Here is a 15,104-nt window from a genome sequence, read left to right as displayed (position 1 = left end):
GACATGCATTTATGAGGCTGTTTTAAGCCCTGATTAATTGAACTCAGGCCTAATGACCTGCTCTGAGTGATGTGTATCGATTCGCTTCAGTTCCACACTGATGAGGAAATGAAATCTGCATGTTTCCATGTTTGCCCCATCTAACACCTAAGAGAGCTAATCCAGTGCTGGCAGGGGGAAGCAGGGAGACAAGCTCGGATGAATAAAGCTGGTGTAGAGAGAAATCACACACGTAAAGCCTAGCAGCGTTGGGGGAAGGGCTAAAAGAGCAAAAAGAGGGGGTGTGTCAGCCGGCATGTGTGTGGGTGTGTGGGTGTGTATGTGTGTGTGACGGAGCAAGAGGGGGAGCTCTGAAACTCACACACACATATACACACACACATGCGCAGGACTGTGCAGAGATAGATAGAGCTTTTCCAAGCTTTTCAGGAGCAGAGCGGTGGCAGAGGGATTACTCCAATATCCATCCGTCTCTACCTTCATGCCTCCTAGGGTGAGCCCCTTTACCATAGCTGTACCAGGTGTTGTATGGGTACATGCAGTCTGAATGGGGGTGCATGTGTGTGTGTGTGTGTGTGTGTAATGTTTGATTGCTGCTGATGTGTAGTAATGTGTAATATCAGTGAATGCAGTAGTGGTGGAGGGGGAATACTCTGCTGTACTGCACTGTCTGCTCATGTGGACCACCTAAACAGACAGCAAAGTACAGGTACAGAATGGGGGGTGAAAGGGGGTAAAAGAGGAGGCAGAAGAGATGAGGACCACACAGAATAGAGGAAGGAATATAGGAAGCATTTAAAGCTTCTGCTGCAGATGTTTAATGCAGTGCATTGCTCTGTGCTGGATGGATAGAGTCTAATGGATGTGAGAGCAGCGTATGCTATATGTTTAATCTTTAACTGTATTCAACTGTATAATTTAAGAGCTTTGTGCTTGCGTGCGTGTGTGTGTGTGTGTGTATGTGCATGTCTTGTGCATTTCCAGGGCAAAAATTGCCATGCTGCTGGAAAACCTAAAAAAAAAAAAAATGAGGTTAAAGAGAACTTTCATTTTCCAAAAGAATACAGTATATGCAATTTAGTGATATGGGTGGACGATATGGTCTAAACGCTATATCATGCTATTTTAAAGATATTTTCATCATACACAATATTTTGACATGCAGATAAAATGTTTCCCATACTAAGTACAGTGATTATCACTGTAATTTAAAATGTCCTGCTCTTTCACTGAATTAAAAAGGAATTACTGCACTGTTGGTCTATGTTAAGTTAATTGTGTATAATGATAACTTAATTCATCACAATAGGATTCAAGATGTGTTTATATGTGTTGTTTAGGCTGATTTGGTCAAAAACTCCTTCCTGTACAGTGATGGTGATAGGGACAAGACATTATTATGTCTACAACACCAATACACCAACATGCCACATGTCATGGGACAGGAGTATCGCATCCCATGACTTTTGCCATTTTATTTTGGAGTGCAGCATTGCCGAGTAGTCAGCACACTCGGAGGACTCGGTTCCAATACATCAGCTCACAGATGCCTTGCGCTGATCGACATCACCCTAGGGGTGATGAGGGAAACCCAGAGAGAGCAAGTCCAACTGTGCCCTCTGATGGCTCCAGCAGCTGATGGCAAGATAAATGACCGGGATTCGAACCAGGATAGTCAATTGGAGACTTTAATTTTGTGTCATTGGGTGCATTTCTACTTGTCCATTAATCATGATTTTTTTTTTACATAATTAAAAAATTGCTTATTCAGATATTCTTTAAACATGACTTCTTATGACCACCACTGAGAAACATTTTGATTTGATAACTTTTTGCAGAAAGGAGACTTAACTACTCTGAATGATTTAATTTATTTTTGTTAAATGATAATAATTCATAAGTGTTTGATAATTCATAATAATGTTTTGAAGCATCAATAACAATTGCCAATAACCTGCCAGCAAATGGTTGTCCTGACTTTTTAATTATTAATTCATGACAATAGCCATGTGTTTCATGTTTTAGTATCAAATTGTAAATACAACTATTTATCTTCATCTAGTTTTTGAGGTAAAAGTGAAGAGCTTGTTTGAGGCTCAGACTTTAAATGCCTCCAGTACAGTAAAAAAAACAACCTATGTGTGTGTGTGTGCTTGGTTATGATGCTCAGCACTCTTGACTGGTATGGCTTTGTGGAGTCCATGCAGGTCACATGACTGATCAATATTGTTCGGGTAAGATTGATGAGGGCTGTAAGGTCAGAGCTTCAGCTTTAATCCAGTCATTCACAGCACTGGGCCATAGAAGCTTTAGTACAGCACAGTGCAAACTGCAAACTGGGGCAGTCACAGAATACCAGTCTGAAAGGACACTGTCTGGATGTGCATGTGGGCTACTGCTCTACAGCAAATACCTACAGTAGCTAGAGCTTTTCCCTTCATGCTTTTCTCATCTGTTTCACAGGGTCAGTGCCAGAGGAGCGTGGAGGACTGAGATGGAGACAGATAGAGGTCCGAATCGTTAGCTGTGATTTACTGAAGAGGGGTAGCAAGCATGGTCCTTCACAGTGGAGGATTGAACAGCATTGTGCTGGTTCTCAGTCTATCACTGTTTGACAGCTTACACACTGTTTCCCTGAACAGAGATGGAAGAGAACCAAGCTGGACCAAGAAAACCGCAGTTTCAGGGGCACAGTGGTCACAGTGGACAACCCAGATGTCCAGAACTAAGATGGACACTACCACTGCTTCACCCATGATCAATTCACTCTTCACAGAGCTCACAATCAAGTTTGAAAAGAACAGCAATGCACTGAAAGATCTGGCTGGAACCATGGCTGCTGCATCAAATCTCAACAGCCGAAGGAACATCTCATTACCAAAGCCATCTACTACTGAAACATGGACAGCGAAGGATACTCCAGCAAAGGCTTGGTCACGAACTCAGGGTAATGAGTGGATTCCAGTGAAAGAGTTTTCAGATTTGGCTCAGTCATATTTAGGAGATTTTGATGCTTATTCATCTGAAAGATCTGACTCTCAAGCATGGAAATCTCAATCTGGCTTTCAACCTCAGGAGAATACAGAAACTCCAGAGTTCACACATGTCCACATGTCTCAAACATCTCCTGACCAAAGAAGAGTAAAGACTAAACTTGGTGTTGACTCAACACAGAGGGAGTCCAAATCCACAGGTCAGAAAACAGATATAGGAAAGTTTTCTGATGCAGGTACAGATGTGGGACAAGAACAAAAAGACCTACTAACTACTGCAAAGGACACTGGTAAAGAGATAGAGGAGTCAACCACCAAGCCCCCTCAACAAACAATAGGGTTGACAAGTTATCCTAAAGGTAAGGAACAGCTATTACCTTAGGTGGTGTTCTGTCGAATTTTCCTACCCATCGATACATGCTTCCCAAAGGTACTGCGCATGCGCCGACCTACACAATTTAATTCTTTCTCGTGTTTTATGTATAATTAATCTGGTTTAGGGGGGTTTATGTGCATTAAACAACCTGGACGCACTGTCATTGCACACAAGTGTAAATGGAAACTAAAAATTACACTTATTATCATAAATAAATAGAAAAGCAGTTTGTAATGAGCTATATTTACTATAACTTTGCCATGGTACAATGAATTATGCAATCCAAATCTAATAACGTACATCTACTGGAATATCAGTACATGCCCTAAAATAGTGCTTCTTTTGTATTTTTACAGTTAAATATACATTGGGGCAGCACGGTTCGACAAGGTAGCAGAATTCGACAGAACAGTGGCTGCCTGATTTTGACTTTACATTCTATCTCTGTGGGACTATGTTTTCAACGTTTTTCTAATAATTCATTTTTTTCTATGATCATGTTTGGCTTTAAGGCTGATATACAGCCCTAGGAAAAAACACTTAACGTAGATATTTTTCCATGATTTTACCAAATTAAAACCTCTGGAATATAATCAAAAGGAAGATGAATGAAACCAAGCTGAACTGCTTGATTTTTTGCAATAGGAGTGGCATAAAGTTATCCAAAATCAGTGTGTAAGACTGGTGGAGGAGAACATGCCAAGATGCATGAAAACTGTGATTAAAAAACAGGGTTATTTCACCAAATATTGATTTCTGACCTCTTAAAACTGTATAAATATGAACTTGTTTTCTTTGCTTTTTGTTATTTCAGCTATTTCTTATTTTCTGCAAATAAATGCTCAAAATAACAATATTTATATTTGAAATTTTGGAGAAATGTTAGCAAAAATAGCTAAATCAAAGAAACTGATTCAGAAGTTTCTTTGAAGTGATCTCTTAATTTTTCCAGAGCTGTATATGTAAATGATCTCTAGTCTGATTGGCTCAATAGGAGAGGTTCAACTACTCTTTCAGATAACATGCCCATGTGGGGCTTATTTGAACATTTAATTGGAAACCAATAAGTTTCGTCCATTTGCTGCATGTTGGCCCCAAATATGGATGTCAGTGATGCACCCCATCAGGATCAGTGATTGGACCAAGAGGGGTTAAATATGGGCCCTATCTGGGTTGGACAATGCACTGGATAGGGCCTAGATGGGATCCATTTTAGATTACGGTGGGGCTCATTTGGGTCCCAGTAAAAACACATGTACAAACCTATTTAGAGCTTATATACTATATATTGATTATTTATTGCTTCTTTGGAAATCAAGGTATTAAAGAAAAGGACTTTATCCTGCTAGCTGTCTCAACTGTCTATGGAAGATGTTTTACTAGATTTTGGAGTGTTGCTGTGAGGATTTGATTGCATTCATGAAGAAAGGGTGTTAATGAGATCACGATACAGGTTGATCACCTGATCACAATCCCACATCAACTCCAACTCATAAACTAATCCTAAAAGTAATGGATGGAGCACCAGTAATGGATAAAACTACAAGTGTCCACGAACATTTGGACACATACAGTCTGTGCAGGTCTGAAAGGAGACATTACCTCCCCTGTTGTGTCTGTCTCCTCTGACTTCACATTTTTGTTCTTCTGTCAGTGTGATGTCAGGTAGCTGCGTAGTGTTATGGTGTCCCACACACTGCAGTGTGCATCAGTATTCCAGATGCGGGTGAACTCCGTCCGTCACCGCAGAGCTGGTGGAGGGAAAACAGCCAGGCTGCTTCATTATCATCACTCCAACGTGCACTGTATTCTGTCCTCTATCACTTTAATTTCAACTCTCAGCAGAGGATTAGCATGAGGAGATAACCTGACAACAATAGCCTGCTCTTTTAGTGGATCAGTTTGCTGCATTCATTTAATGATGTGATAATTTAATGGCATCCCTTATCTGCAAATCTGTGATTAACTTTGTTCTAGACTCTTTCACAGCTAATATCACAACTGGGATTAAATTGCATTCAATGTTCTGGTCTGTTGAAAATGGTTTGTTGAAATATGATTTCTAATTTTAGCTTTAAAGGAACAGTTTAATAAATAAATAAATCAAATAAACATGATTGATTGTTGACCTCAGATGCAGCCGAGATGTTTGGTATTAGATGTGTGCTTGGCTTTACATGCTAGGCTAAAGGTGCTAACAAACAGTCAACTTGAACTGTCCGCAAATGTGTCTATGTAAATATGGGGCAAATTTTTATTCATTTTCTTCCACAAATCTATTAAAAATATTTGTAAACAATTTATCCTGTTTATTTTAACCTTTTAGAGACTATTTTGTAAAATATTACAAACATATGCTCTCTATGAAACTAGACCAAAAGATATTGAAATTCTTCTTTCAAGAAAACTAGCCAAATCTCAAATCCCAAAAATATTCAGATTTTTAAAAGAAGAGTTTAATAAATAAATAAATCAAATAAACAAGATTGATTGCAGTTGACATGTTTGGTACTGAGTGTGTGCTTGGCTGTACATGCTAGGCTAAAGGTGCTAAACAGTCAACTTGAACTGACAAATTGATGAACTGTGTCTCTGTAAATATGGGGTGAACTGTAATTAATTTTCTTCCACAATCTATTGAAAAATTATGTAAACAACTTATCCTGTTTAATTTATGATTTCAGAGCCTATTTTCAGAAATTTGTAGTTTGTAATTTTAACTGATAGACTAAATCTAGGATAAGGGTAAAAGACATGTGTTTCAGTGCAGACCTCTAATCCAGAATTTTCACTCTTTTAGAAAGTCTGATGAAGCCCAACTGGACAAGACCTAGTTTGGACACATCTAAAGAAGATGGCGTAGGTCCTCTAGAAGAAGAACGGAAGAGGAAGCAAGACGCCAGAATGACCCCAGCAACAACAACACTCACACTTAATCCAGGTAGCTCTCGCCATACTTTCAGTTAGCCTGACTCAAGTCAAAGACTGATGACACACTGGTCAGTGGTTGTACAGGAAAAAATTAGGAATAATGTTGACTCAAGTGTTTCACCTGTGTGGAATTTAGCAATGCTATTGATTCAGAACACACCCTGTAATCAATAACCAATAATCAATCTTGCCCATTTATCATCGTAAAAAAACACTTGTCAAACCAGCATTTACAAACTTTGGCAGATACCACACATTCTTCTTTCAATCTCATCTTAATACGTTTTAAATGTTTTTTCTTTATACAAAACAGCCAAAGGTTTCTGCAATTCTTCTCCTCTCTGGAAAAGTGCCCCCAAGATACAAAGATTCTCAACTCACTGAAAAAACAGTAAACAAATTCTGAAATTCTTCTGGCTATTAAAACTCTTTAGTTTAAAGATTTGGATATTCTTCTTTCTAGAACACATTTAATTCCTGTGTCTAAAATCTCTGAAAAATTACTTTTTTTTTCTCTCTAGAAAACAAGCCCCCCCCCCCAAATTATCTTACATTTTTCTCCATAAAAAAACTGGTTAACTTCTAGAAGACAAGATAACTTTCTACTGGATTCCTAAATTATTTTCCTTGAAAAATTACCCCATCTCTAAAAGATTCTTGAAAGACTTATTAAAGATTCTAAAATTCTCCCTGGAAATCTTTGTCCCCTTAACCAAAAAATTCTGAAATCTCCAGGCTGTTTTTTTTTTTAGGTCTGAATTTTTTGCCTGGATTTTGAGAAGAAATTACTCCCATCTCCAAAATATACAGAAAATCCTCTCTTTAGGAAATAATTACTGAATATACAGATTTACAACAAATACTGAACAGTTCATGAAAGTGTTGTACAGAAATAGTTGTCTGCTATAAACATGTACTGATAGAATTCAGCACCTGCCAAGTGTCAGTGTCATGTTAGTTCACTGGATTTCTGTTTTCTCTTAGTACAGAAAAGGCATTAGTACAATCTACTCTACTGTTGTCCTTGGTAATCGACCACATGCCACAAAATTGGCAGAAATAAATTAGGCTGAAAAACACCAGAGTATTCATTTAACACCAATTCTGCAAACCACCCACTGGCTTCTCCTCAGACACTTAAGTGATGCCACTGCTAAACCTGTGCCAGTTTGGAGTTTTTAAATAGCTACTCGAATGAGAGCAGCAACAAGGTCAATGCTCCCTAATCTCAGTTAGTGTGTGTGTGTTTGTGTGACCTATTTAATACAGGCCTATTTCCACATCTCCTCTTGTAAAATGGACCAGCTAATTAACACAGCCAGTGTTTTATACCCTATCAGCTTGAGGGTCTATTTTCATGAATCTGATGATGCTTATCTCAGGAAGCATTTGTGAACTTGTAGAACCACTGCAAATGGAACTTACATATCCTTGGCAAAATTCTAATTTTAGCTGTGCCTTGGAGTGTTTATATATTATTCTGTCTTCAGGACCTAGTTTAGATATGAAGCACATTTTTGTTCTTGTTGGTAGGGCTCCCTCTACTGGTGTGGGTCCTCTATTCATTGGCTAGTGTCCTGGATTTGGCATTATAATATCATATGCTTTTGTGTGTGTCTAAAAAAAAATAAAGTTTCCAAAATTCCCATCTTTAGAAAACTAGTGCCATGTCTAAAACATTCCCAAATTCTTCCCTCTGGAAAACTTTTAAATATTTCTAATTTCAAACTGTGAAACATCTCTTATCAATTTTGAAATTCCCTCTGAAAAAAAACAGTCATGTCAATCAAAAGATTCTGAAACTCTTCTGGCTGGAAAATGATTCCCATATCTAAACATTTCTAGAAGTCTTCTAGTAGTAAAAGTAGCACAATCTATAAAAGATTACCAAATGCTTCTCTCTGGAAGAAAGATCTTACCCATCTTTTAAATATCGTTTCATCTTAAAAACTTCTCTCTAAAAGACTCCATCATGTGGAAATCTGGAAATCCTTTCATAAAGATTCAGAAATTCTTTTTAGAAAACCAAGATTGTGAATTATTATGAATTATTTAGAAACTGTCTACTCTAAATATGTCATAATTCATACCTGTTTGTGTGTCAAACACATAACATTGCACTGGAAAAAAAAAACATTAAAATTCACTGATCAACAGATGTAATTGCAAAGATGTAATTACACCTTTCAACTGAGTGGGATTTACATATTAGACACCAAGTGAACAGATAGTTCCTGAAGTTAAGGTTTTGAAAGCAGAATCTGAGAATCTGAGGCACTTAGATAAGGTCCAAATTTTCAGGGTTTGGAGCATTTTTAATTTTTTTTGTCTTGTAGGATGATACTAGTATACAGTGGTCTGTAGTACATACCAAAAATGGTCCAAGCAATTACAACCAATGACCTTACAACAGAATCCTAGGTGCCCTTAATGTCTTAATGTCAGCTCCACCTCAAAATTGACAGAACTTGAATTTTTGCAGAGGAAAAAGCATGGTTGAGGGCTATTTGCTTTTGAGAAGATCTGGCTTTCACTAACTCTGTTATTTCCCATCAGGCTTATCTGTGTTTAACACTGATGCTACTGAATCCTCCTCTCTACCTGACTGCAACCAGGACTCTACAGGGATCTGCAATTCCTCAAAGCCTCTAAGGAACCCTGGTCTCTCTGACGACAGTATCTCCGATGACTTGGCTCCAGCCTCCCCAGTGCTTCCTCCTAGTGAAGATATGACCCCACCTCCTGTAGCCCTGACCCCACCCCTTCTGGTGCCTCTGTTGACTGACTGGAACGCTGCCATGGCTACTTGGGGCCTAGCCTGGGAGTTGCAGGTGTATGGACTGGGTTGTGTGTTTTCCCTGGTGGCCATGATTTCTGCCCTCAGCCTGCTGTGTCTGCCCCTGTGCTGGCCGTCTGGCTGTGCCCAGTTCAGCCTCCTGCACCTCCTGCAGCTGCTGGCTGGCAGTAGCCGTGCCCTGTGGCTGCTCTATGACCCGTACGGTCAGCGTGAGCGGCTCCCGGCAGCTTGGGTGCGCCTCTTGCACGAGGCCACTTATCCCTGCTTGACTGCCGCCTTCGGCCTGCTGCTGCTGCTACTGTGCGGCCTGTCTCCCTCCCAGCTGCTTTCCCAGAGCACCTTGCGGCGCTGTGGCTGCCTACTGGCTGCACTGGTGCTGGTGCACGTTGCAGTTGTAATGGGATCTGTTGCCATCCTGAGGCTTTTTCCAACCCTCCCAGTTGTCCCTCTGCTGCCCCCAGCTGCCTTCTTACTACTGGCCTCTATCTTCTCCTTCTCATACCTGCTGTTCTACTGCTGCACCCGCACAGACGCCAAGCACATCTACAGGCTGAGTGAGACATCGCCGGACCACCAAGCTAACCGCTGCCCCCTAGCAGAGGCCAGTGTATGGGAAAGAGCAGCAGGGACCGGCCTTTTCGCAGCACTTTTCCTTCTTGCATGTGGAGGGCTCCGGCTCTATGCGATCCTGCATGCGACTGGGCTGACGGATGAGGAGACAGTGGGACTGATGCCCTGGCCCTGGTGGGGCTTCCAGCTCAGTTGCAGAGTGTGTGAGGTGGGAGTGTGTCTCTCCGTGGCTCTCGTCATCACACACCCTCTCCTCTGCTGTGGAAGAGCCGCTCCTAAGTTTGGTCGCTGGAGCTCGATGTTTAACAGGAAGAGGCAAGTACACTTTGGATGGGTATCTACTTTTCTTTATAAAAGAAAGGATGCACTGAAGCCCATTATATAAATTGTTCTCAGCAGTGCTATTCTAATCACACATTTACCACAGCAGTGCTATTCAAGTCAAGTCACCTGAAATTCCCCCAGCGAAAGGCAGGCAATATTTTGGTTAAAAATCAAACTAATGCTCTTAAGTTCTCTCAGATTTTGAGTAAAGAGGTAGTTACCTAAACTAAGTTAACTGATACCAAGTGAGATAAGTAATGCTGACCACTGTATTTCACTTACTACATGTGAGTAGAGCTCCCTCTACCAGCTCTATCCCATTCACATTCACTTTAGAGGAAAGACTGTAAAAAAAGAAAGAGAGAAAACTCAACACAAAGTAAAAAAAAATCAACGTAAATTAGTCATGGTTTGCTTTTTTTTTTTTGCCATTTCTGGTCAAATCAGTTTTCAAATATTCAATGCATCCCTATCTTTTCCTCAAGATTGTGTGTAGGGAACATTTACTCAGCCCCAGTTTACTCAGTAATATTTATGGCTTATTCTTTTCCAATACTAATTTCCTAACCCCTGAACGTAGGAAACTGTCTGATACATTTTGTTCCTCACAATACGTCATTTTTTCACATTTTTTATCTGGTTCCTCCGTAATGAATTCAGTTCTTGAATCCAGTAGAAAAGACCCAGAGATCAGAAGCTGAAAAACAAAGATTATATTGCTAAGCTCTTGTCATTTGGTGTGCCAAACCCAGCCTGAGAAACAACTCTGACAGACAGGCTTACTTCCCATGTTCCTCCCACTAAAGCCATCTTTTTATGGCATTCAAAAACTGGACTCTTTGAAACTGCATTTCTGTCTTTTATTTATTTTGGGACAGAGGGTGACAGACTGCAGCTTAAAAATAATGCAGCAACACCGAGTTCTGAATAGAGATAATTAACTGCATCTGTTGGCTGTATGCCAGAAACTAAATCAAGATGCGAACCTGGCGAGGCTTGTTGTAAACCTTGAAAATGCACAGACATAGTGTAGTACTTTGTGTAGTGAAATACTAGAGTAGAACAATAAATAAAGGAGAAGAAAAGATAATCAAAAGCATACCTTAAACTGATTTGGAGCTTAGTATTATCAGTAATATCAGTCCTATTTGTTTCAATATGGATTTTGCAGGTCTGTACACTGACATGCCAAATTGCGTCCAATTACTTTAGCTTCATTCCCATTAAAGCTAAAGGACACTGTTGACATGGACAGTTCACGCCAGATGTTACAAGTTACAATCATTACTATCTACTGTGCTGTCTACTGTGGATGGTAATCCATTCTATGATGTATTCCCAGTAATTATGACACTCTGGAGTGCTTAGATACACTCACAAGATAACATCTTACAACATATACAAGTCTGTGTATTCCCAATCTTTCCCCTGAAATAATAATTTACCTACTGCTATCCCATGGCTTTTGGCATATCAGTATATTGACCTGGCTTAACTGTAAACCCTAATGCTGAGGATATTCTGGATCTAAAATAAATTACCATTTTTTTTCTTATTCACACCTGCACTGCTTTGCTGTTGGATTTAGAACCAAAACTCCCTAAACTGGAACAATAGTGCCTTCAAGCTATAAAAAACTTCACTTTGGGTTTTAATTAGTGTCAATTGAGTTCTAAACTTTAATAGTTTGTTGACCTCCTTCTTAATTTTGACTCAAGTTTGACTCAAAACTACTTCCACTTTGAGTCAATGTTTTCTTAAGTAACACTAGTTATATGACAATGGTTTTAAACTACTCTATCCATCTCTGTTACCAGGATATCCACAGGGGGCACTACTTCAGCCACAAAGCCAACTATCCTGCCAACCAGCTGGTCCAAGAGGCCTGGAGAGAAACTGAGCCTCAGGGATGGTATGGTACAAGATGAGAGTGAGAGTGTGCCCCTCTACACCTTGGCAGAAGTGCCACTTTGCGAAATGGACGGCTTGGACCTTCATTATCCCAGCAGTCCTCAGAACCAGGCTTTGCTGCAGCACTCTGCAACCACAAATAATGCCCAAATAGTCTCCAGACACTCATCTCTGGCTAGCCTAAATGGCGACTCCACTGTGGACCTGCGGCCTCCGTCTCCAATCGACCTGCGGCGCAGCATTGATGAAGCTCTCAACAGTGAAGCCCTGTTCCGGAGGAGCCTCTTCAGCTCCTCCAGGCTCTCTTTGAGCACACGTGGGCCTCCAGATGGACAGCCCTGCAGAGGGACCTCCGCCGAGCCTGTTCTCTACCGCACGGCCTCGTGCGGGGACGTGGACTCCCCATGTAGGGATTCGATCTCCAGCTCTCTGCATGGAGGCCCAAGAGGTCGTGGAGGTCCAACAGCTTTGTACAGCTCCAGGCACCAGTCTCAGAGCAGCCTTCCCAGAGGGAGCCTGCCCAGGGTGCAGTCTGGACGCCCATCACAGAAGCAGTACAAGGTCCTAAACTCCACCGCCTCCAGAGAGAGCATATATGAGAAAGACCATGCTTATACGCAGGCTGATGAACTGGCTGTGCAAGCTGAATTTAAAAGTGTGTGCAGACAGATAGATGCACTCAGTGTGAGCAGCGACACAATTGAACTGTGAACAAGGCAGTTCCAACTGAACTGAGTTATTCTAATACACTCATGGTCAAAAATGAGTTGCACCCAGAAGGAATCAACTGACAGGAATCAAAGTTGGTGGGTAGTCATGCCAGACTGTAATGGAGTGAATCATCTTTTGGGATGAGTCCAGCTTTTGTCTTGATAGACATGACCATTGAAACTTTGTGTGGAAGAGCGTGGGGTGCAATTTTATATGATGCCAGATCACCTTTGTTTTTTTTAAATACAGGCACTTTGACAGCTTAACATTATGTTAATGAGGTCCTTCAACAAGTGACCCTACCTTGCTTTTCCAACAGGACAATGCACATCCACATACTGCTGCTGCCATCTCAAGAGCTCGCCTTGGGCACAGGTACTATGCCATGGCCAGCCCCATCAACAGTCCACCCCTACCACAAAATCTGCAGGAACTGCATAAGATTATTCAAGCTGCATAGGATGGATTATTACTGCACACCATTAGGAACCTCTACAACTCTTGAGTTACTTGAGTAACTATTGGGTGCAACTATTTTTGCAACATTTTTTTTTTTTCAAAAGAGAGTGTATGTAAGATTTTGTATGCATTTGAATTGTTGCACCGCAATTGCAAGTGCAAGGAGGCCTCGTCATTCAGAAGGGATTCTGTTCAGAAGGGAAGCTGCTGCAGGTCTCATAAAGTGGAATAAAAGGTGGCAAAACAAGGTGCAAAAAACGTATGATTGTCCCCTTTATCTAAAATGGAGTGCACATGCTCAGTTTGCTGCATTGCTCAGATGCCTGCGGGGTGGACATACAGTAAAAACTGTGCAAACATAAATTGATCATTTGGGCCTTGCTGAATATATTGCCTCTGTATGACTACTGATGCAAGCTCATAAAAAGCTTTTTTTATTTAATAGCAATAAGCCTACATTTAGCACTTAGGATAATTTAAAGCATTTCAAGCTAATACAGACACTACATGTCCAAAAGTATCAAGACTTCCATTAGTTAACTCAATAGAAGCTAGGAATTACGTAACACCCGAGCTGACTGTGATAAGCCATCACTGTTAGCATTGTTCCAGGTTAGGACTGCTAGTGATACCAGTTAATAACAATGCATTAAATGATATTTTGAGCACCCAAACAACATGAAAGCATGTCCAAAGATAGCAGTTGGACATTATTGTGTTTAAAACTGATTTAAAATGAGACATAAGACACAAATAGATAAGAAAAGTTCTAATAAACTGTATAATACTACTGCTGTTAATGTGTGGTGCAGCCATCTTGGATTCTGAACTTGTGGTTGGTAAGGCATCCCAAACTTGAGTAGGAAATCTGATCTGTAGGAGCATTACAGGTAAAAGTTTCTACTTGAAGGTCATACAGAATGCAGCATAAGTATTTAAGGTTCCTGTGCACTATGCATTGCACAAAACATTAATTTATAATGGTGTAAATCTCCATAACTGGGATGTGAAATAGTGGAACTCTTTTCTCTGCAATGATGTAGCTTCATTATTATTTAATTATTCAGTTTAGTCTACAAACTTTTGGACATATAGTGGACTGTACATCTCAGAGAATGGTGTGTGCTGTAATTATGTTTTTTTTTTATTATTGACCCATTGGGTGCCTCAGAAAGCTGCATGAAAATGCATATTGAAAAATTGAAAAAAGTTTAAGAAGATTATTTTCTGCAATAATACTAATATAGCAATACCAGTGAATGCATGTCTGTGGCAGGGAAATAATGTAGTTGTTTTTGAGCTGGTATTTCCAATCTATGCACCACGTACGTACAGTATCTCAAACTAAAAGAGACACGTATGTACATATGCTGTGTATATCTCTCTTTTGCATTGCAGCTTTCTTTCATTCTTTCCAAGCTTTTCTACAGCTCTCTCCTCTATACTGTTCTTAAGGCCATGATTTAGCAAGAAAGTTAGCAAGAAAGCCAGATTTCTTCTTATAGGTCTAAGCTTGTCAGTATCAGATGTCTCTGGTATAGATATAAGGAGGTCGGGCTTTGTGACGTTTACACAGCACTCATCTGTTTTCTAATTGCATTGTTTGATGCATTGATTAATACATGAATTAAGACAGTAAGGATGTGACAGGATGTGACAATGTAAAAATATAAGACAGACAATAAACTCAACTAAACATTCTAGAATAATGGTACTTTTTGACCTTTTTGACCTCTTCACTTCCCATTCCCAGAATTATTACAGCCATACTGCCCTCTACTGGCATTTACACACAATTAGCAATGAATAGAGAGAGACTGTTGTTCACAATACAACCATCTTTATTAACAAGAGGGTACTCTTTTTGAAGATACTCCTGTGCAGCAAGATTAATACATAAGCAGCAAAAGCTTGTCATACACAGAAGTCATAAACAGTGCCCCAAACTTCACAGTTTCAGAGTTTTCAGCTCTATTTGCTTTACATGTGATCATTTGCAACCATCTGATCTCACTTTTCAGGCCTTCTTATA

General features: G+C 40.1%; 1 protein-coding gene across 1 annotated transcript; it reads left to right on the top strand.

Moving 5' to 3' along the window:
- The first annotated feature begins 317 nt into the window (after positions 1-317).
- On the top strand, positions 318-14,781 carry prrt4a (proline rich transmembrane protein 4a). The gene is made up of 5 exons (XM_007250932.4): positions 318-493; positions 2,464-3,352; positions 6,170-6,310; positions 8,857-9,982; positions 11,809-14,781. Exons 2-5 carry the CDS (start codon positions 2,554-2,556, stop codon positions 12,611-12,613), a joined length of 2,871 nt encoding a protein of 956 aa, XP_007250994.3. The 5' UTR covers positions 318-493; positions 2,464-2,553; the 3' UTR covers positions 12,614-14,781.
- The last annotated feature ends 323 nt before the right edge of the window (positions 14,782-15,104 follow it).

This window comes from Astyanax mexicanus, chromosome 9 (assembly GCF_023375975.1).
Source record: "Astyanax mexicanus isolate ESR-SI-001 chromosome 9, AstMex3_surface, whole genome shotgun sequence".
Classification (NCBI taxonomy): Eukaryota; Metazoa; Chordata; class Actinopteri; order Characiformes; family Acestrorhamphidae; genus Astyanax; species Astyanax mexicanus.
The sequence above is the reverse complement of the archived record's forward strand: the minus strand, read 5'-3'. Positions and strand labels throughout refer to the sequence as shown.